Source organism: Phyllostomus hastatus, unplaced genomic scaffold (assembly GCF_019186645.2).
Source record: "Phyllostomus hastatus isolate PE091 unplaced genomic scaffold, TTU_PhHast_1.1 phas_contig_58, whole genome shotgun sequence".
Taxonomy (NCBI): domain Eukaryota; kingdom Metazoa; phylum Chordata; class Mammalia; order Chiroptera; family Phyllostomidae; genus Phyllostomus; species Phyllostomus hastatus.
The window spans coordinates 14,168,453-14,192,952 of record NW_025333916.1 but is presented as its reverse complement, the minus strand read 5'-3'; the positions used below and the strand labels follow the sequence as shown (position 1 = coordinate 14,192,952).

At 36.6% G+C, this 24,500-nt stretch overlaps 1 protein-coding gene across 2 annotated transcripts in view; it reads right to left on the bottom strand.

Annotated features, from left to right (window-relative positions):
* EDIL3 (EGF like repeats and discoidin domains 3) overlaps positions 1–24,500 on the bottom strand; it is a 391,270-nt gene that overhangs the window by 184,613 nt on the left and 182,157 nt on the right. For both annotated transcript variants that reach the window (XM_045848383.1, XM_045848384.1), the window contains one exon: positions 11,590–11,718. In XM_045848383.1, the coding sequence (XP_045704339.1) occupies positions 11,590–11,718 (129 nt within the window). The remainder of the gene's footprint in view (positions 1–11,589; positions 11,719–24,500) is intronic.

The following is a 24,500-nucleotide window of genomic DNA, read 5'->3' as shown; positions in this document are numbered from 1 at the left end:
CTTCAGGAAGAATTGGAGGCATAAGAGATGATCAGAATCTAGATATAGTCTTTGAGCAATCAAAGAGCATGTAGGAATACAGGAAACACGGAAACACAGGAAGCTCTTCTATGAAGTTTTATAGGAAAGCAGACCACTAAAATAATAGCTCTCTTCCTCTCTTCCTCTTCCTTCATCTCTTCCTCCCTCTCCCCCTACTTATTGAGAAGGTACGTACTCTTAATTACAAAACTTTGCTTTTTAAGACATCTAGTGTTCCACCCTTTTTGCTGCAAAATTAGCTCAGATAAAATGAGTATTTATTTTAGTTTTATTTTGGTACCAATTTATTCTACCATTATTAGACAAAAAAGTATTTTGCAAATCAATCATAGAAGTAATAGTGATATTTTAGGATATACAGAACTTCTAACTATATATTCCACAACATATATTAAATTGCTTGAGAATGAACAACATGGATCTAAAATTGGGCATAGGGCCCAGTTATTTCTATTTTACACATAAAAAAAACCTAGGCTTACATAATTATTAGTTCAAGTTCATATGAGTTATTAATAGCACAAAAGAAATTGAAGTTTGGGTCTCTTCTACCTTTCTGTTCTCAATCCATTTCTCACATTCATTTGTTTTAAATAAACTGTACTCATTTAATCTAGAAACAAAGAGGTAGTTCATTTACCCCTAAGACAGTCCTTTCATGTTTGGGGAGAAAATTATCTTAGAAATGTTCTAATTTAAGATATATCTTATAAAGTGATTAAAACTTCTTGAATATCTAAGGATAATTTATTTCCAAAGTATATTGACTTAAATTTCTCTAAATTTACAGACTATGGCATGATTGCAAAATCAATTAGGAATCTTGTGAACAAAATCAATCAAGTTATATTCTAAAAGCTGCTGTTAGTAAATATATTCTCAATGCATTTGTGATTTCCAGATGTCCAATTAAAATATAAATGTTCTATTTTTATAGTCATTATTATATGTTAATATATAATTATAATAGTTTTGATTTATCTATTACTTCTATTATAGTGTTTTCTTTAAAATATATTGTATTTTAATATTAAGTCTCAGCCAGTGTAAAAGATAAAGCTACAGAATATATCTAAAGATATCCAGTCTTGTGGCTCTTTCAAAAATATCAAAATTTGAAAATACAGTATCTTAAGTAACATAATATATATTTAAGGTATTGATTGTATATGTATATATGTATTTGTGTATAAATTATACATTTTTATTTAAAGTTCTAGATTTTATCCTAATGATGATGTTAAAGGCAGGAAACAAAAATCAGTAACAAAGAATACTAGAAATTATAATAATATATTATACTGCCCAGGACTATGACAAGAATTTTTTTAAATTATAATGCTAAATACAACTCATTAACAAAAAAAGTATATACGGTCCTAGTGTTATTCACACCAACCAGTTTCCAAATCTGAACATTGTTCAGCTTCTTCCAAGTACTCATGACCACCTCACTCCAAGCCACCGACATCTCCCAGCTGGTCTCAGGTGTTCCCTTCTTACCCTTAACAGGGCCTATTCTTCACCATTCTCAAAGTCATTACCCAAACAGAAGTTACTCCATGTCCTGTCCACCCTCCAAAGGTGTCCCCTACAACTACAGTAAAATTAAAAGTCCTCTCTATGGGTTACAGCACCCTACGTCACCTGTTCCTTGACTGACGCTCAGGTCTGCTTTTGGCCCCCTCTCCTCTGCTCACCATGCTCTAAGCACACCCTTCTTAGGACTCTAAGCTTGCTGTTGTATCTGGTTACCGGGCTGGCCCCCTGCCTTCATTCACGTCTCTGCTCAGGGAGACATGATAGGAGAAAAGTTCTTTGGCCATGCTCTAAAATGGCACTAAAATAACTCGGCTGCAAGTCTATTCTTACAACATATAGTGGTACTTGACATTACTTGTTATTATATATTGCTACTAAGTTACCTTTTTAAATTTAATTATATATTGAGATAATTGTAGGTTGTTATGCAGGTTCTAAATAATAGAGATCCATCTTTACCCAGTTACCCTCAATACTTAACATTTTGCAAAGCAGATATAAAGCACAACTAAAATGTTGATACTATAACCCATCAATTTCCCTAGTTTTACTTCTACTTGCTTGTGTGAATGTGATTCTATATAATTTGATCACATCTCTAGGTTTGTGCCAATACACCAAACCATGCCAACACCACAAGGACACCTTATGCTGTCTGTCCGAACCACACTCACCTCTATCTCCTCACCCTCAACACTTGCACACCACTACCCTGTGCTCCATTTCAGAAACTTTGTCATTTCAAAAATATTATATAGTTACAATCATCTAGTATATATCTTCTTGAGATTAGCTTTTCATACTCAGCTTAATTTTTTGGAGATACTTCCTTCCTTTGTGTTGCTGAGTCATGACATTTCCACAGTAGATATATATGTATAAGTGTGTATGTATATGTGTATGTGTGTGTATACATACACATATGGAGGACATCTGGGTTGGAGGACATCTGGGTCCATTCTAGCTTTGGGATATTATAAATACAATTGCTATGAACATCCACATACAGATTTTGGCGTGAACTTGAGTTTCATTTCTCTGGGATAAATGCCCAAGAGTGCAATTGCTGGGCTGTAGAGTAAATGTGTGGTTGTTTTTATTATCTCTTTTCCCTGTTAGAATGGAAGTCCTATTATACCAGGAACTTGGTTGCCTTGATTCAGTGCTGTATCCCGATGTCCAGAACAGTACTTAGCACAGAGTCAGATATTAGCATATACTACTTGTTGGATAAGTGCACTTCAGAGCCTTGTGGAGGTGTGTGCCCAGGTGCATAGGTGCTACTGTTTATATAACTGATTGTGGTGAAATGAATCTGCAGAGAGTCTCTCTGGGAGAGACAGCAAATATGAGGATAAGAGGTATGGCCACAGCCCCTGTCCTACAACCTCCCAGAGGTGTCAGTGTGAGCCCTGAGAAAAAGAGCTCTTAGGGCAGGAAGCACGAAGGCTAAGAAGTAAAAGACTGTGAGGGCTCTCTGGAAAAAGTCACATGGTTTTCCAGTCCCAAAAAACACAGTACAGTCCAAAGTCTTTAAAATGGCTCAACTTGTCCAGATGTCCCCTTGGATGATGTGCAGCCTCACTTCCCTGGGCAGCCACCAGCGGAAGGCAGAGTAGCCTGTGCCTCAGCCATGTGCTCGAGGGGGGACCAGCAGCAGAGCCAGGAGCTCGTATTCGTTCCTAAACAGTGTGGCAGCCTGGTAAAACAGTGAGCGAGCTCTCACAGAATATTTGTCCAATGTGTAAATTAAGTGAATTATTTGCTCACAGGACTGGAGAGGACTTCAGGGGAGAATGAGGTTCTACAGAGGCAAATAGTATGGAATGGGTAGCTGTAGCAACAGGAGTTTGGAAATCTGTGCTAAGCTCACCACAGGCTGGGAGAACTGGGAAATTTGGATTACACGTAACAGTTTTTAAAGTCTGTATTTGTGGTACAATCTCTATTACTGGAGAGGCCCCTTATAAAATCTCAGATGAATCATTTCCAGAAAGTTAGTCTTACTGGTTTAAATACACCACCTTTATGAGTATAACCTTCTGGTACAATTTGTTTAACACATTTCTGTTCAGAGTTTAGATTTGCCTGACAATGAGATTTCTTTTAATTAGTAATGGGGAAAAAAGAAGTTTTAACTGATATTCAAATAGCAATTTTCAAATATTTTGAGTTTGTGAATATGAGTATTTCATTGCAAAAATCACAAACAGCCTGTATTTGAACACTGTCTCTGTGTAAATATCCATTACATACTTCTGTCAGGACAGTGTTCCTCCTGAGACTTCTACAAAGAATAAAAATAGGAAAATAAAAATGCCGTGGAACTCTGGCTACTGAAGATAGATTAATGAATATATATTTTAAGAATAGTAAGTTAACATCTTCCTGGCCTGATTCTTTCAATTGGTTAAGGTTTCTTGATGTAAGATGGTTTCTATTGTAGTAAGCAAAGCTTGAATAACAGAATTCAATAAGGTTGAGATTACATTTGTGATCTTAAGCTTGGTTTCTCTTTGGGTATTTCTCTGCTTAGTTTCTTTAAGGCATAGTAATTCTTCACAGTATGGTTCTAGAACACAGACTCCCAGCCTTGGCTGCACATTAGAATCATCTGGGGAGGTTTTAAAGCTCCTAATGCCTAGACCATACACCAGATCAATTAAATAAGAATCTCTGGGGTGGGAAGCAAGCATCAGTATTTTTCATAGGTCCCCAGTTGCTTCTAATGTGCAGCCAAGGCAGAGAACCAGTGTTCTAGAATCATTACTGTAAGATTCACTAAGGTACTTGTTAACAGTCAGAAGTGGGTTCAAAATTAAATCTATTAAATTGGGATATTTGTGAATGAGCAAGAGGGGTATTCATGTGTAATGACAGATGATTTATATGTACAAGTTTAAGAACCTTTAGCTTATAGAGGGAGCTATAAGGGAGCTATCATGATGTGCAAAAATATCAGTGAACAGCAAAATTTGAAATCTCAGTCCACAGTCAGCAAATCTTTTGAGGCTGGAGATGAGTCTATTGTGAAAGTTTTAGAGTTCTTTATACTTAACCCATGCAAGTGACATGTAAGTTTTCAGTGTCAGTGATGACTCCAGTTGAAGTTTTTGAAGTGAATACTTTATTAGGGCAAATTCATCCTCTAGTGGAAAAGCTAAAATAAAGAGGACATCAAGCAAAAATTAAAAAGAGTAATTAAAAAAATAGTGATTAACTATTAGAATTAATGATGTTAAGAGAGGAATTCTTTTTTAAAAGATTTTATTTATTTATTTTAGAGAGGGAAGGGAGGAAGAAAGAGAGAGAGAGAAACATCAATGTGTAGTTGCTGGGGGCTGTGGCCTGCAACCCAGGCATGTGCCCTGACTGAAAATCAAACCTGCGACACTTTGGTTTGCAGCCTGCGCTCAATTCACTGAGCTACGTCAGCCAGGGCCAAGAGAGGAATTCTTATAGAAAAGCATAAGACTCTAAATGGAGCTTCCCACTCAATTTTTATTCTAAAAAAATACAATTAAAATGTTTCTCATGGAAGGGAAAAATTAAGAACCAATAACAATTCCAAATATGTTTTTAAAATATTAATCCATTGTGCATAGGAATACAAGGAAAAGGATTATTAATTCCAATTTCTAGAATATAATGCAATGTAAAGTTCTCAGGGTTTGTTGAATTGAATTGAATTGAATTGAATTATTGTGTGAGAAAATTGAAGCACAGAATTATTCAACACTAAATGACTCTCCATCAAGTGATCCAAATAGAATGACATCAAAAACACAGGTGTAGTTCCGAATTATTCCCCTAACAGCATGCTTCTGCCAGTATAATTTGGAAATCAAAGGTCATTCATTAAGCTAGTAGTCCTCAAGGTTGGTGCCTCAAAGGATCATGTAGATGCTTTTAACTACACCCAGGGTACCGAATATTGATTCAATAGGGCTGAAGTAGGACCAGATTCCATATGTTTAACAAGCACCACCAACCAGAGAAAACATGTAATTGCCAAATATATAATTAATCCAATTAGCAGTGACTTTCAAAACAGCAAATCTCACTAACTCTGAAAAAAGTGGAACATGTAAATTACAAAAATAAAATGACTCATGGCCCCAATAAATATTTGTTGAATGTACGAATCCATTAATCAATAGTACAAAAGGGACACCAAGCTGTTCTATAATAGTTATCAAATTAAACAAAGAAGAGTGTTTTAGATTCTGTATTTTCCTGGCCATCTTTCTCAGTGGGCAAAGGGACTAGAAAGCATATTATCTTTAGCTAATCTGATACGATGGACCCTTTCTTTTTTTCTTTCAGGGCTTGGTGGGCACCTAGAATAGTTCTCTTTCCTCAAAGCATAGAAACCAAGAAAATATGCTATTTTTTTAAGATTTTATTTATTTATTTTTAGAGAGGGAAGGGAGCTAGAAAGAGAGAGAGAGAGAAACACCGATGTGCGGTTGCTGGGGGTCATGGCCTGCAACCCAGACATGTACCCTGACTGGGAATCGAACCTGTGAAACTTTGGTTCGCAGCCTGCACTCAATCCACTGAGCTACGCCAGCCAGGGCTTGAAAATATGCTCTTAAAAAGAATCGAAGATCACAGAACTATTTGTAGGTGAGGAAGAATGCACAGAATGCCATCCCCAGTAAGAGAGGCAAAGAGTTCTGGTATTAAAGAAATGGTCCTTTCCTAAGGCCTTAGATTTGTTACCAGGCAACAAATAAAATATAATTACTTCTAGCCAGCCCCAAATGTGGCTTCTAACAGAAAACTGATTGCTTAAAATGCCTTTGAAAAGTTTAAACTCTAAACAATTTTGGTGTTTATTTCATTTGTTATCTTACATCTTATAATTATACTCACCTACACACAAACATACACATACATGTATTTACGAGGTCTGTCCAGAAGGTATCCAGCCATGTAATATGAAAAGTAGAGATATTTATTAAAGAAGATACAAGATACAAGAAACATTATCTAATGTCTATGATGCCTCAGTCCCCTTCAAAGTAGGCACTTCAGGACTTCACATAGTTCTCCCAATTGACATCAGCTGCCCTATCATGTTTTTCTGAATCTCATCAACAGTCTGAAATCGCTTCCCTTTCAAAGGTGATTTTAGTTTTGGGAAAAGCCAGAAATTGCAAGGTGACAAATCTGAACTGTAGTGGGGCTGAGTAATGTGGGTGATTTGATGTTTCACAAAAAAACTGCATGAGATGTGCTGTATGAATGAGTGCATTGATGTGATGAAGCTGCCAGTCACCAGTTGCCCGTAGCCGTGGCCTTCTGAATCACTTGAATAGTTTCCACAGAGGAATGTTCAAGCTTAACACAAATTATGATGCAGATCTGTTGCTCTACTCAGTCATTTTGAATGTGATGGCCACATAGTACATATGCTCACTCTATGATGTGTACTACCCCCACTGACTAGTACAGTGAAGTCATCATTGTTCACACATGTGCATTCCAGGCCACTCTCCTTGGCTGCCAGGCTATAGCAGTGCCACAGAAACCGTTCTCATTATATTAACAATTGCTGGACTTTTTCTGGTTAGACCTCATACATGCCTATGTGTGTACATAGGTTTCACATCATTGTATGGCATTTTAAGAATATGTATAATTTGGCAATTCCTTATAAAAACTACTGCTAGTTATTACTAGTCTTATAAAGTTATAATCTCATGCTATTTTCATTACCACAAAAATATATGTACTGGCTAAAATCCAAAACACTGACAAAAATGTTATTGAAAATATAGAACAACAGGAACTCTCATTCATTGTTAATAAGTGTATGAAATGGCACAGCCACTCTGAAAGGCAGTTTGGCAGTTTCTTACAAAACTGAATGTACTCTTACCAAATGATCCAGCCATCACACTTCTAGATATTTGTACAAATGAGTTGACAACTGAGGTCTACACAAAACCTGCACATGAATATTCATAGCAACTTTACTCATAGTTGTCCCAAATGGAAGCAATTAAATCTTCCTCAATAGGTGAACAAATAAATGAACTGTGGTATATCCATAAAATAAAATATTATACAGCTTTTTCAAAAAGAGCTATCAAGTCACAAAAAGACATGGAAGAACCCTAAATGCATATAATTAAGTGAAAGAAGTTAGTTGGGAAAAGTCTACATACTATATGATTCCAGTTTCATGGTGTAGGATCCCAACTATGTGATATTCTCTAAAAGTAAAACTATAGAGATAGTCAGAAAAGCATCAGTGGTTGCCCAGGGGTGGGGAGTGGGAGAGAAGGGATGGACAGGTGGAGCATTTAGGTCCATGACACCATTCTCTATGAAGTTATTGTGGATATGTGTGTGATATTATATATTTTTCAAGAACCAAAGAACTATACAACGTAAATAGTGAACTCAAATATAAACTATGACCTTTAATAATAATGCATTAATGTTGTTTTATTGATTGTAACAAATATACCATTTTAATGAGATGTTAATAGAGCAAATAAAGTAGGGGGTGAATTATGTGGGAATTCTCTGTTCAATGTTTCTTAAAACCAAAAAATGTTCTAAAAACTAATATTTACTATTTTTTAAAAAGCATAGTGAGTAATATTAATGCTGGCACTGAAAACTTTTTAAAAATTTGTAACATATTGACAAAATAATTATTAAACTATATTAAGTATGTGTTGAATATTTGTTATTCTGTATTATGAAACTTAAAGTTCTTTATCTATACTTCAAAAGATATATAATTCACATTCTGTCATATGGAACTAAATAAAATAGCTCCCCCACACATGAACGCCAGAAGCACTTTTAAAAGTTCTTTTCCCAAGAGAAATGTTTTTGTTATATTTGCTTAGCTCTCACTTTCATTGATTTTTCAATACATTTTTGATTTGCAAAATCCACAATAAATATTTTAGCTATAATTACTGTTATGAAACTGAACACAAAAATTGCTATATTAGTCTATGAGATGATTACTTTTAGCACCAAAAGCCCTGGACCTCTGGACAGTATTTCTCAAATTTTAAAATGCATGGATGTTGACAGGGGATCACTGTGGTTAGTTTGAGGTGGCACCTGATCATTTTCATTTCTAACAAGCTTCCAGGCAATGCTGATGCATAGCCACACCTTGAGCAACAAAGCTTTAGAGCATGTTCATGGCATAAAAATATTACCACTGGGATAAACAAACCCAAATATCTAGCAGTTCTTGCAAAGGATTAAAAAAGCTACTTTTGCCCTGGCTGATGTAGCTCAGTGGACTGAGCATGGGTCTGTGAACCAAAGGATTGCTAGTTTAATTCCAGGTCAGAGCACATGCCTGGGTTGAGGGCCAGGCCTCCAGTAGGGGGCACATGAGAGGCAACCACACATTGATGTTCCTCTCCCTCTCTTTCTCCTTCCTTTTCTCTCTCTCTCAAAAGTAAATAAATAAACAAATCTTAAAAAAGCAAGAGGTACTTTTGTTTTCCCCCATCTAGAAAAGCTCTCAGGGCTGCCAGCACTTCTACATCTGCCTTTCCAATATATAATCCTTTTCAATTTCATCTATAAAGTGGAAGGCTTGTTAACCTTTGTACGGTAAGCGAGCCACCCATTTAGTTATAATACCCTCTTCACCTGTGTGAAACAAAGATAATCCATTTCTAGTAAATTCCTCCATTTATATGTCTTCAATTGAAGAAAGGTCATTTGACTGGCTCAAGGTCACTTATCCAATAACTGTAAAGGTCAGGTCTCAAATCCAGGTCTCTGATTCCAAATCCAGTTCTTTTCTCTCCATTCTCTGTGGCTTCTAATAGTGACGCACTTCAGAGGACAGTGAGCACAAAATCCCAGTTCTGAATTGATGTGCTCAGCTTAGGGCTTTCTAATGCAATTCCTACCATAGGTTTAAGGTTTTGATGGGGACCAGCTGCTATTAATGGGGAGGGTTTCTTTGTGCTTTAAAATAAGCCTTGAAATTCAACACAATTATTTGTATTAATGAGCTTATTTGAATATGGTGTAAGCTATGAGAGCAAAGATTTGGATTTCTATTGTGTGTGGAGAATGGGGACAAGAATGATTTGTTCTATTTCTCCAAACCTGATCATTCTGTTGAAAGAACTCACAGCCAGCCAATATGTGGGAGTCAGCCTCACTTACACTGGGAAAAACACATGAGGACCTGATGTCTTCTAGGCTACTAAAGATAACTGAAACTAAACATTTCTTCACAACATGAAGAAAACAAAACCCAGAAATGTGAAAACAATTTCATGTTGTTAGGCAGGTATTATTAGCTGGAACTTAGGTTTGGAGTTTCTCAGCCTCTGGTTTAAGGACCAACCCCAACTTCACACTGACATCAGCAGTAGGATGGGATGAAAGGGCTAGTAAATATGCAATATTTAAGTGGCATTCGGGTCTACACATGCCTTCCAGATGCTGTCTTCTTAAGAATTCCTGACAGTAAGAATCTGCCTTTGTGTACATTTACCCTCTCCCTTCTGAGATCCTATAGCACAGAAAAGAGAAAGTTAGGATGATGTGACCCTTAAGTGCAATTCCTGACTCTGAACCTTGGGCAATCAGCCCAAGATTCAGAAAATTCTGTTCCCATTTCAAGGGGGGATTCCTCTGTATGTGTGTGTGTGTGTGCGCGCGCACACTGCATGCTTGCCACTCTGAATGGAGGAGCTCAAGCTGGGTAGCTAGGCTGTCTCCCTCTGGGCACTGCTTTGACACACTGTGTATTTTTGTTAATAAGTAAGTTAGTACCACCACTGTCTTCATGGGATAGAGTGAATGCAGACCAAATAAAAGGCAACCAGGATTCTGGGCTCCCATCTCCGTCTTTCTGGGGATATGTTGAGGTATTCATGTATGAAGGCTGAACAGTGATGCTACAATATGGAAGAATCAGCCTTAGCAACTAAAGACCCAAGCTGAGAAAATCAGCAGCCTCGCAGTTCCTCATTGGTGATCTGAGCTCTTAGAGACAATTACAAATGCCAAATGTAAGGAACACAAATGCTCTTTGTCCTTTAACAGACTTCTACAGGAATTCTATAATCTCCTAGTAATGACAAGTCTTCAGAAAAGTATGAAATGCCTCAAAGTCTCAGAGCCAGGAAACATAATGTATTTTTTACCGGTATTTGGAAATCTGGCTCTGGCTGAGATATCCAGCTTTGGCTTACTCCTTCCTGATACCATGGTCTTAATTACCACTATTCAGGGCTCCAATCCTCCTACCTCCCACCATGTGCCATCCACTCCCCTGTTCTCCACCCTCCGATCAACACCCTATCCCTCCATCAAGACTCAACAAGTTGCGGCCTCTGTAAGAACCTGCCCTGACAGCTTATAGTTCAGTGTGGCCTCCCTGCTTGCTGAAAGCTTATAGAAGTTAAAGACCCACGCACTCACTTGGCATTTATGTTGAGCTTTACTTCTGAGAAGAAATCATCACAAGTGGAAATATTTCATTTAACTTCCCAGGATAAATAAGAATGCGGATAAAAAAGAGAAGTGCAAATATCACATTTGTTGAACTTTCAAAGATTTTCATGCTAAAAATACCAATACGTTAAGAAGAAGGAAACTGGCTTCTACATAGGGTGGTGGGGGTGTTTTCCTTTCTGGGTATCATGTCTGAACCTAGTCCACAGAATTATATCTGGAAAGATTGAAGAATGTAGTGTCAGGGAAAGTATGAAAGAAAGAGACAGGTATCAGTTTAATATAAAGAGTAACATTTTGCAAGTGTGGCTAAACACTAATGGAAAGGACAGCAAAAGATGGATAGCTCCCTGCCACATGGGGACTGGCAGTCCAAGAGACCTTGGCTGGAAAGTGGTGTATTCATGTGAGAGAAGCAGCCCACGGCCAGGGCTCTTTGCTCAAAGATGCTATTATTCTACTACAAACAAGAATGATAATGGCTTGTACACTTTGCAATCAATAAGAATGAAAGCACAATGACCGTGGATAACTTACTGTGCTGACAGTGAATCCCATTAAATCCTCGGGGACATTTACAAACATAGCCTATGAATGTGTCCCCTCGATACGCTTCACTTATTTCACAGGTTCCTCCATTATGGCACGGATTAGGAATGCAGGGACCTGAAAGACAGAAGAAAAATATCGTTGCATAATGCATATGCTTTAAAATAGACATTGGGTCAACATTTTACCATTAACTATTTTATAGAGAAGTGGTACAGGAAATATACTGGCTGTGTGGGATCTGGAGAGGAATGGGTTTGAATCCTAGTTTAACCACTTCCTAGCCGTGTGGTCTTAAAGGACTTACTTAACCTCTCTGCACTTCTGTATCACCTTCTGTTATGTATCAACACTACCAGAATCTACTGTAAAGGGTAATAATACAGATTTTAAAAAGTCATAACATAAAATACTGGGAGCAGTGCCTGACACATACTAGGCATGCCAAGAAATATCAGCACTATGTATTGTTATTAAGATTTTCAGATTTTAAAATATATTTTGCATGTTTATAAACTAATACTGAGTGGCAATTTCTGCAGTTACGAACACTGGGGAGGCTTGTGTCCCACTGGTGAAAGAACAAACCTGTGAATGACTGTAACCATGTAAGTCCGGTGACACAGATAGCTGTTGTGGTGAGTCACACTGAAGAACCATAACTTTTGCTGATCTACACGAAGTAGCTTGTCAAAAGTGGAAAATATAGAGAAGACAGTCTAATCATCATTTGTAAGCTTTAAGAAAGTTAAGTTCACCAGAGTGACTGGTACCTGTGATATAAGTGTGGTGCTCAGTTTCTTGTAGACTGAGCAATCAGCCGCCAGCACTGTGGGGGTGTAGAGCTGGCCAGTCCACCCTGACCTGGGCCTCTTCTAATGCATTCTTTGTTCTGGATATCCCTTGGTGTGGCTGAGGTTTTCTCAAATGGCCTGGCAATCTGAGGCTTTTCGTATGCACTCTTTCTTCCATTCTTTCCCCCCTCAGGGGTGAAAGGCTTGTGTCACAGCCTGAAGGGTCATCCCACTTACTTTTGCTCCCTCCCCTTTGTCCATCACAAGCATTTCCCAATAAATCTTTTGCACCTTTAATTCTGTCTTATAGTTGGCTTTTTGGAAGATGTGAATTGACTCAAGGCTGAATCCAGAATGGACATTGTGAAGAAGGGAAAAGACAAGTTTAAGAAAGAAAAGACTCAAATATCACACTGGGCAATGAAGACAGGCCAAAGAAAATATATAGTGTGCTCTGATTTTGTCATTTTTTAATTGGAGAGAGTAAAACACCTTTATTAGTCAAAGAGAAATCACTAAAAAGAAAGTTAAGATGTATATATTAGAAAAAGAAAGCAGGAGTAATTAAACCAAGTGCCTGACTTTGTATGAAGGGATAAATTCCAGAGTCCTGGAGGAAGATTAGTTAAGAAAAAGAGCAATGGTTTCAGCAGAGATGTGAGGGAATGTGAAAAAGTTGGGCACAAGAAGAGTGACAACCTCAGGCAGCTGGGGGTGCTCGACTAGGCAAGGCTATTGGGCAAGCGCAATAGTGAATGGTACTCAAGCACGGGTCAAAGCCATTTGAAGACTTATGGAAAGAAAAGGATCATGTGGTATTTGTCCCTCACTGCCTGGTTTATTTCACTTAGCATAGTGCTCTCCAGTTCCATCCCTGCTGTCATTCCTTCCTTCTCTCTGCTGTGTAGTATTCCATTGTGTAAATGTACCGCAATTTTTTTGATCCACTCATTTACTGATGGGCACTTAGGAGGGACAAATACCATATGATCTCACCTTTAACTGGAACATAATCAACAAAAGAAAAAAATCAAACAAAATATAACCAGAGACACTGAAATTAAGAGCTATCTGAGAGTAACCAGAAGGGAGGGGGGTAAGGCATAAAGCGGGGAAGGGTTTTCAGGAACTACTAAAAAGGACACATGGGCAAAACCAAGGGGGAGGGTGGAAACAAGGGAGGGAGGTGAGTTTGGCTAGGATGGGGGGGAGTGGGGGAGGAATGTAGATAACTGTAATCAAACAACAATAAAATTTAAAAAAAAGAAAAGGAAATTCACCATCGTCATTTTGAGTAGTGCCATAGGATGTCAAGGACAGGAACCATTTAGGGGCCAGGCAACACTGTCTTCTTGCATTGAGGCAATAACTTATACTCTATTTATGTCTCCAACAGCTATCTTTGATACTTGGTGTTTTTCAGTTTAAAATTTTGTGAAATTTAACATTTGAAGAACTGAATAAAGATACGTGTAAAATAAGAAACAATGTGGCAACTCAATAGTGTCTGGATTTTCATTTCTTGATAAGGCTGACTTTAAAAAGTGAACAGAAATCCATGCATCTGTGATTTTCCTCCATATTTCTCCATACCAATACGTTTACTTAATAGGCAGTGTTGTGCTGTACAGTACATGTCAATCAAACAAACCAACTCCTGCCCTTGAGGTAATACATTGCCAACAACTGAGACAAGAGGAAGGCACATAACCAATGATCAGTTTTGTGGCAATATGAATCATTTTCTTCTATTGTTAAGACATTGGACATGTTTTATTTTCAATTATATATTACATGTTGTACATTATATATATAGTAGAATATATATACACACATATATATATAATAGGTTTAATCAGAAAACCTGATCTAAATACAAATTCCATAGATAGATTTAAAAAATAGTAAATTGTGTGGCTATTTATATTAAAAATAGTTCTTAAGGTAGATTGTGGTAATAAATATTGCCCTCAAAGTTTTTAAAATTGTTTTCCTCCACATCATTCATAATGCTTCATGTTAAACATTTTGAAAACAGCAAACTAATATATTATGTATCCACCTCAATACACTTCTGTGCATGTAATCAAAGATTCAGGTGTTTTTTTTTTTTTGTCTCTAGTAGATAATAAATTATCTCCACAAACTAGTGATGCAAAATGTGCTTAAAAACATAACTCTCCTCTATCTTTCTCAATTTCTACTTCCTTCATCCTTTCAAATGAATTAGCATTTGATGATGCCTTACAATCTACAAATTCTTTTCACTTAAATAATCTAATTTATTCCTCACAGTAACCCCATGAGGTAGTTGTCTTTACTGTTCTCTTTTATAATTATAATTTTAAAAATTTCTTTTATAATTAAAAAAAACTAAAGGTCAGAAGGACTTAATAGTGGTTCTCAAATAAACATCTATGAGTGATGCATTTAGCTCTCAAACTAAGATTCTGAAGTTCTAAAACAGACATTCCTTAGAGAATTGACTAATTAGGTAGAAAGAATAAAATAAAAGGATATTAGAGTTTTCATTCATCTGTTCACTTCAAAATAAGAAAAATACATGACTTATTTTTTTATTAACTGGAAATGAAAACTGTAGATAAACTGCTAAAGAAAAAATAAATCTAAACAATTATGGTCAAAAGATTTCATAATATCAACAAATATGGGGTCCTGGAGATACATACTGTAATCTTTCAATTTTGCCAATGTGAAAACAAAGCCTAATAAGAATCTAGTGATTTCCCTCCCCAAAAAGAACAGCTACAATGAGGAAAATTGGGTTTAAGGAATTGTATCTCAGAGGAAAAATGTTATTAAAACCCAAAATGATTAAGCTATTCCTGACCCCTCAAGAGAGTGATATAATTTATATGAGAAATAAAAATCTTTTCCATTCTCCCTTCCACAGAGTTGGGTGAGAGAAGGATTAAGGAAAAAAAAAACTGAACTAATAAGACCTCTGCCAGTTCTTAAAAGCAGTTATAGCTGTGATTCCAAGGAAGGTGATTTATTAAAGTCACTTTGAAGAAGGGGCAAATGTGATCTTGGGATAGATGACACTGTTGACTGAAGCCTACAGCATCTTTGGAAAAGTAGAACTTGCCTAAAAGTTGAGGATGAGTCTGCATAATGAAGGGGAGAGCTTTATTGGGAAAGGATGGGGAAGCCCAGGAGAGAAGACCCCAAAAGCAGAGCTGGAAGTAAACTTTAGGAAGAGAGGGGGCCAGGCAGTGTGTTTTGCGGTTGTAATACATCAAGAAAAGTAGCTAGTAAGAAATCATGATGTCTACATTTCAAGCTGACATTGTTTACACAGCTATTATGTAACTGTTCTGCTGGAGTGTCCAAATCTACACTCAAGTCTGTTAGACACAGACCTGTGTGTGGCATTTAGAGAAAGTGCTATGCTATTCCCCTGGCTCATCCTGGCAGAAGGAAAGGTGTTACAGCACATGACACTAAGGCATTCAAGAACCCACGGCTACAGGAACCTGAAGCCAGAGTTGACAGAACCATCTGAAGTTCTCAACACTCTAGATATTTCCTGAGAGCATAGGTGAAGCCTGTCCAGCAATCCCGGTGCTGCCTCCAGGTTTCCCAAAGGATGTGAGTTAGGGAGCTGGAGCTCATTTCATTTACACCCCAAAGGACATCATGACCTCAGCTGGCATGACACTGGGTCTCAGAAAAAAGATTACCTATTACAGACGTTGTGACTGCTGAATTTTTCTTACCCAGAAATATTTGGTGGTTTTCATTTACAGGGTGAGGAGGAGGAGAGGCACATGGAACAAGGATTTAATGTCTGGAGTGCCTCGAATGCTAGGCAACATGAAATATATATATAGTATTCTTTATAATGCTCTGTACGAATGTATCTTTTTAAAAATATATCTTTGTTTTCAAGGAAAAAATACAGCCTTGCTCAGAGAAATTAAGTAACACGTCTAACCGGAAAATCTAAGATTTTAACATAATCTGCCCGACTGTAAATCTACGTGCTTCCCATTAAAACTCACTGCTTGCCATGTTGAAAATCTGTGTATTTATTTATATGTTAGTCTTGACAGATGCAAACAGAATTAGCATGAGTTCACTGAGCATATTCCTATAAATAATACAGTACTCCAAAGACTTCCTAAGTGGAAATATTTCAGAGCATTTTCAGCAAGGGGTCAAGGTGTATTAGATATCATGAACATAGATAGGCAGTGCCTTGCTAATAGTACTCTAGTTCAGTTATGTTTAAAATTAACTGTCAAACATGAGTATTTCCCCAATATTATTGTGTAATAGCATGTTTTTATATACATAGAGTGTTGCTTATACTGTGAGGACAGAGAAATAAACCCTGTCCGACATACAGCCTTTTTTTTTTCTTGTTTTTGTCCTGATACTTGGACTGTGGGCTGATATTACATGCCTTCACTCTTAGAGTACTCATGATAGAGTGTTAAAATTAGTGGTTACATGTTGCTTTTCCCCATTACATGGTAAATTCCCTATAGGGAGATTCATGGTCAGCACACAGTAGGTGTGTGATACATTTTGAATAAGCAAGTGTAAGGAAATAAAGAGTTATAATCATTATATCTTTTGTCTAAACCACATTCAAGTTCAGGTTTCTAAGCTGTAAGTATCTGTTGATTTTTCATTCAGTAATGAATCAGGATACTTTTCGTAACTTTCCTGTAAGCTTTCTGTAAGCTTTCAAGATTCAAGTCCTTAAAATATATAATTAAGTTCCAATGTTTTTCTCCCTGATACACTTTAAGCTTCGAGAGTATTACATCTGTAATAGCATTACAGCAGTAAATAACAGGTCATTGGGATGTGCACTTTTGCATAAGAATACATGTCTCATAACTCTTTGGCAAATATATAATCAAGAAAAACACAATATTGCTTGCTCCCAATGATTGTGTCTTAATCTCCTAATTTAACAATTCCAGTTTAAATAAAGATATTCACTTAATAGCACTAGCAACATGAAACAATCAGAATGCAAGTTTGTATAACATAAAGATAACATAATAAATCTAGCCCAAGGTTTCCCCTCACAAAATTTACTTGGCATACAGAAAGGTTTTTTATGTTATACTGAAACATTTAAGACACATACCAGTGCTCAGGTTTCTCTTTCCAAGTGATAAGTGAGCTAATTACATGAGAACTGAAGATCTTAGGAAATTCTTACTAGTTTTTGTCTTCCCCCCACCTAATAATCTCCATTTTGATACTGAAGGTATTATTCTAAGGTCTTAGCACACTGATAGATAATAATCACATACAACATATACTGTTGGTTGTATTTTGAATGTAGCCCAGAAACTGACCCTGACCCTGTTCAACATAGCAGTTGTTTTTGTTTTCTTTCTCAGTTCAGGTTAAATATCATTTATTCATTAGGCACCTATTATGTGCTGAACACTCTGCTAGTAATGTGTGATAAATGATTTAAATGGAATTAAGCTGTCAGCAGCTGGAAGAGCAAGCTTACAATACAGGGAAATACTTAGTTATCCAGTTTATGTATCTCATTTTTAAAGGTAATTTAAATGGCTACCCTTTACTGTGAATATACTATGCACAGAATTAACATACTTTTTTTGTTCATGTAATGATTTCTGGAAATTTAGTTCTAGAATTTCATTAGTTAAAATATTAGTAAATGATTGTAATGTGGCTACATTCTTAACTTTTGCAAGCAAAACTTTGGTGTATTTGGGGCAGCTCATGTCTTTTCTGTAACATGTCAGCATATCCATATATGAAACATAGATGGTTTTGAAAACGATGCAATAGCAGTGTGAGATTTGAAAACAAGTGTTAACAACCACTTAGAGCTTGTAAAAACAGAAAATATGACAGGCAATGGCAATTTCAATTACTTTCCATTTCAAAAGTCTCTTTTTAATATTTGCTTTCTTTTGGTATTACAGGTATACAAAAGAAATCTACCGAGTAGTGATTCTGAGCTTCAGTTCTAATTAGTATTCATAAAAGTCCAATTATCTGATTAGACTACACTTGGTAATATCACTCTCAACATTGAAAGTATAAGTGGACTTTCAAGATACAAGAGGCTTCAGGGTGTTTTAAAATCGATAATGCTGTAATACTTTTGTAGGTGATCTTTAAGTAGCTCCTCACACAATGGGGACAGCACATGATCAATATTAATGAACAACTGAATTCGACAGCATGCTTCCCAGGTATTTTTATGCAGGTTCATATAAGTATGTCAACAAGATTAATTACTCACAAAAGCAACAGATCTATACAGTTTACTGCTATTCTGCATCTCTTCTCATTATTCCAGCAGCAGAGAACTGAAGTTGTTCCCATATAGGTAATATGGTTAGCTTTTCACATATTTAGAGACTATGTTCCAACTCATGAATTCTTTATAGTGTGTATTATAAGGAAGAAAATAGGTTAAGACTCTCCTGCGAGTATGGGTACACAGACTTGATCAATGGTACAGACTGTGCCCACAAAAACAGTGGTAGTTAGATATTAAAAATGAATGTACAATATTATGTAATAAGGACATGCCGATGAGGCAATTGTGAGAGCTGGTTTTAGTTGTTCTAGCAGTACAATGAAATAAAAATAGTTATGACCTGAAAGTTCACCCCAGATACTGGTCTTAAGGTTACATTAAAGTTCTCATATTATAGTGATGGTTTTATATTTAATAAGTTTCAAGCATTTTGGTGATTCTCATTTTGAACCAAAGCTATTGTATTTTAAAACCAGTTGGGAAAAAAAGAAATTATTTTGGGGACATTCATAGGATTGATGCTTTCAAACCAGTTTTTACCCTAGTCCTTCCTCTTCCTCTCCCTCCTCCCCTTCCTCCTCTTTCTCCTCCTCCTCCTCTTATTCTTTCTCCTCCCCTCTACCTTCTTTCTCCCTTTAAAATGTAAAGGGCAAATTCAGCCATTTGAGGGGAAAAATATCTATTCTTATTTAGTATACATATAGAGGAAGGTAAACTATCAATATAGATTTAAAACATTTAATTTTGGAAAAGAATCAGCAAATTTGACAAATTATTCTTTGAATGTAAAAATATTAGAATAGAATATGAAATTGAAACCTGGGGTTAAACAGAGATCATTTTAATACCTACCCATAAATGTTCTACTCAAGAATTAAGACCAAACTCTACATAATGGGCTGCAGAATGGCACTGAGATGAGGAGAGGCTAAAGAGGTGTTTTAGAATTCCTGCATTAGTTTTCCCAGGCTGCTATAATAAATTGCCATGAACTTGGTGGCTTCAAGCAACAAAAATGTATTCTCTCACAGGTCTGGAGGCCTAAAGTCTGAAGTCAAGGTGTCCTAAGAGCCACCCTCCCTCTGAAGACTCTGGGGAAAAACCTTTCATGGTATCTTCAAGCTTCTGGTGGTTAGTAGCCTTCCCTGGCTTATACCATCATAACTCCAATCTCTGCCTCCATCCTCACATATCTTCTTTCCTGTATTTCTCCTTTCCTTGTAAGTTAACCAGAGATTGGATAAGTCTCAGCCTTACCCGTAAAATGATTTAATCTCAAGATCTTTAATTATTTGTCTTTGGAAAGGTCTTGTGATGGACTGAATTGTGTTTTCCCCAAATTCATATGTTGAAGCCTTAACCCACAGTACTTCAAAATATGACTTTATTTGGAGGCAGGGCATTAAAAAAGGTAATTAAGGTAATGAGGCCATCTGAATGGACCCTTAAGAAAATACAATTTCTCTTATAAGAAGAGGAAATTTGGACATGACAAAAGAGGAACCAGTGATGTGCACACATAGAAGAAAGGCCATGTGAGGACAAAACAAAAAGTTGGCTATCCACTGCCCAAAGAGAAAGGGCTCAGGAGAAACCACTTGTCTACATGTTGATACCCCAGCTGTGATATTTTGTTATGGCAGCTTTGGAAAACTAATACTTATGTCCAAATAAGGTCACATTCTGAGGTTTCTTATAGACATGAATTTTGGAGAAGTACTATTCAAACCACTATAGTCCCCAAGTAGTTGTTTTCTTATAGCAATGGAGTTCATTAAGGAACGCAGCGCCCTCATTTATTGTTGATTGACTGACAGAGCACTCATATGTATCAACAATTACGCCTCAAACTAATCAGTTCAAACTAATTTCACTTGCCTCTCATCACAGAGAGTGGTAAATACATTTTCATGGAAAAATATATGTAGAGTAAACGGAGGCAGTCTGGCTCCCTCACCCAGATGTCTGGGAACTAAGTAAGACAGGTTGTGTTTTCACAGCCTTGAGACTGGGCCTGATAAAATGTTCCCATAACATTGAGTGGGCTTGCATGTGCAGAACCTCACTGTTATACAACGTATTGTGGCACCCTGCCGGCTTTGTCTGTATTTAGTATATAAGAGAATTAGGGCCTTCCTGCTGGGAGACAGGTGCCATCAGAGACATGCAGTGACATGCAGGGGGACCTTGCAGTGTGTGTGGCTTGCCCACAGTTGAATAAAGGCATTACAAGCACCCTCATGGCTCTGTGAATTTTCTTCTGTTTGCTCGAAACTGTATAGCCTTAAGTGGTAGTGAGAGTGTGTGTGTCTGTGTGTGTGTGTGGTTTTTATATATAGTCTTTACGTATATAAATATATATAGTCTTTATATATATATATATAAAGCCTTGGAGATCAGAGAGCATTTTAAATTTAAAACAATGCCTAGGAAGAGTGCCAAACAGCCTACTTAAGTGGCACCCTGGATGATCAGGCACTGTTCCATAAAAGGAAATGTGAAGAAAGAATGTAGATTTCTTGGGATTAATTTTTATTCACTTAAAACTTTTGTTTAGAGTTGGGCTGTCAATGGCAGTATGTTATTTAGGTAAACAGCCAACATTGGGAGAAAGTCTTCATATGGATCATTTCTATGAACACACATAATCATTTTGGTTGCATTAGCTGGTATGTTTTCTTTTCCCAATAACTAAATGGATTATTAAACATTAGGATAACCTAATATAACAACAGGATCTATCATTTTTCAAAGTGACAAGTAATGCTATAGCTGCGTCTTATCATGGAGCACAGTCTCCCAATCTCTGCCATGGCCATTCATCTCTCTCACCACTGCCAAAACAAGCTTCCTAAACCACTACATGCATAATGGAAATGTTCAGCTCTAAATGTTTTATTACCCAAATGGCAATCTGTCTCATTACTCTGCAGTTACAATGCATACACATTTTGTTAATCCTCTAGAACATGCTGTCTATTCTGGGGCATCTTTTAACTAATTGATGGTATTTGTTGACTGAGTGATTATGGGGTATCATTGCCAACAGGGTACTACGTGGTGAACACAAGACAAAGGCAGTCTTTCCCTTTTAGTTTTTCTAAGACAAAGGAAATTAAATCTGATATAATATGTCTATGTGCATCAAGGATAGTTATGAAAGACCTTGTGGAAATTAATAAATGGCATATGGAACTGCGTAATTATTTATTGTTGAAATTAGTAATATAAGGCCCATGTGCATCTTGAAATCTTGGGTAAATGGGCCTAACACTCCCAAAATTTAAAAAATGTGGATATCAAAAATATAAGCTATCATGATAATCAGTATCATACTTTCAGTTTTGCAAATGGCCACTAAAATAAGAGTAATGACTTTCCTGTGAAACTTCAGAAATCATAAATACAATTTAAACTGATAAAACAGACATTTAATAATTTTTTAATCAGTCTGTGAAAAAAGTCTCTATGTGCTTCTAGTAATTGTAGGAAGCCAGCTCTGGTTACCTATATAACAATTTCTCTCTAACTCCTCAAAAAGCCCTCTTTAATCAGGGAACTGTTTGCAAACAGAACTCTGCAAATCACTTCTTTGAGAGGTGCATCTGTCAGAACTCACATGCCATGGATGGCAAAATTGGCAAAATCCAATTTAGGCTTGAGAATACACACCAGTAGGTGGTACAAAGAAATAAGATATTCAAGTTTGCCATTAGCTACCATGGTTTGTTTCCTCTTCTACATGCCTATAGGATGGTGCATAGATTAAAGACAGAGCAGAGACCAATGTTTTCTATGTGTAGTATAATAAGCAAATATCTGAGTCCAAGTGTCAGCAGCATCAGGTAATTTTCCTGTTCCACACGGTGTCTCTAAACAGCTACAAAATTTTCATGCTCTTCATCAATCTTTCTCTGACAGTTCTTCACCTTTTCCAGGCTCCTACTGAACAAGCTGCCTTACTGCGTGATTAGCATCTTAGCATCTCACTGTACATGGCCTCCTCCTCTGATTATTTCATGGGCCTCTTTTGTTCCCTAATAAACTATGTGTGCACTGAAACCCCTACTCCTTATATTTTTATACCCCCCTAGACAATGATAATTGAAAGTGCTAGGTACTTTGATATTGCTTCATAAATGTGTAATAATTGAGTGAAAATTATTATTAATTTTAGGAATATCAACATAAAAATACAAACTACTACTCATAGTCTATAACAAATAGCTGAAGTTTAATGATTGGATGCATTTTCACCTGTAGCTTTTCTCATTCATATATAGCAGTTTTCGATGATCCAGCATAAGCCTCAGACCAAGTCTGATTTTCTTTGCCGAATGTTGTGACAATTTGTGAAATATCAGATTGTGGGTGAATCTGATAATCACACATAGATGTTAACAAAAATGGTACACTATTTCTACAACACTACAGCTCTTTCTCTTGAAGTTTAGGATAGCAGTTTTAATTTTGAAGGCAGCGACAGGAAGTTGGAGAAATAATTGCTATTTTCACTTTTAGAATCTGCCCTCTGTGACTGCATCTTACTATTAAACAGAGATATCTCCATAGGACATGTTCCAGCTTCACTCAGATGGGAGGAGTGCCTACCGAGACTTCCCAGCTGAGGATACTGGGAGCACAGCTGGACAGGCAAGTTACTGTTGGGATTGCTTCCTCAGATATTGCATACGGCTTCTTTGCGGCAGACTTGAGAAAGCATAAAACAAAGCAAGCATGGATTCTGGCCAACTGGCCATCTGTTCCCTTACCCACTGTGATAATTTGGTCATGTAGAATTTTGTTAAGTGAGCATTAAGTAATGACCATGTCAAACAGAGTACATAATGAATGCTTCTCAGTCACTGATGAAAGCTTAGGGGATGCTTGCCCAAACACAAAATCGGTTACCAACACAAAACAAGCATTTAAAAAGAGAAGAGCAATGAAATACATACAAAACAGCAACATTTTATTACTTTTCCATTTTTACTTTTGATCATTTTCATCTGCCTCAAATAGGAGATGTAGATCTCATAAGGAAGCTAGGTGGTATCACAATTTATACTATCCCATTATGCATGCATCAATTTATACTGGGAAAGTAAAAAAGAATTTTAAAACTAAGGAAATAGGTGAAGAGCTTTACCATCTGGATCTGAATTGAAGCACTTGATTACAGTCATTTTCAGCAAGGTTTTCCAAATAATTCCCCAGAATAACACCAAATAATCACTGATTGAACAAAATATTATACTTTCTGCTGTTTTTTAAAAGATCAATTGAAGTGTTCTATTCTGAGAAAGCAGCTTTTACATAGCATACAATAATTACTAAAGTTTTTAATCCTTTAAGTGGAAATGATATACTCAATAAACTCTTTATTGAGACAGTCTCTTCCTATCTGGAATTCCAAAGTCTATAAATTTGAACTAATATTGTATGGCTGATGTTACCTCAACTGTTCACAAAAATGAACCAAAATATTGTACCTGAAAACTGTCATCTTATCATCCTTTCATCTAAAGAGGTAATTTCTATTCACAGGATTCTATGCATATGCTTCCCCATTTCAAGATGCCTTTCTTTCCCCAGCTTCTTTCAAATCTCCATTTCCTTCCAAAGATCACCCTAAGATTCATATCCTCCATTAACTCTTCCCCGTCATGTATTCTTATTCTCTTCAACAATTTTCTGTTTTCTCTATTGCATTCACTTTTCATTCATTCATTCATCCATTCATTCACAGTCATTCACTTAACATTTCAAGCTCTTATTCCAGACACAGTGATAAATATACTAGAAATATATAG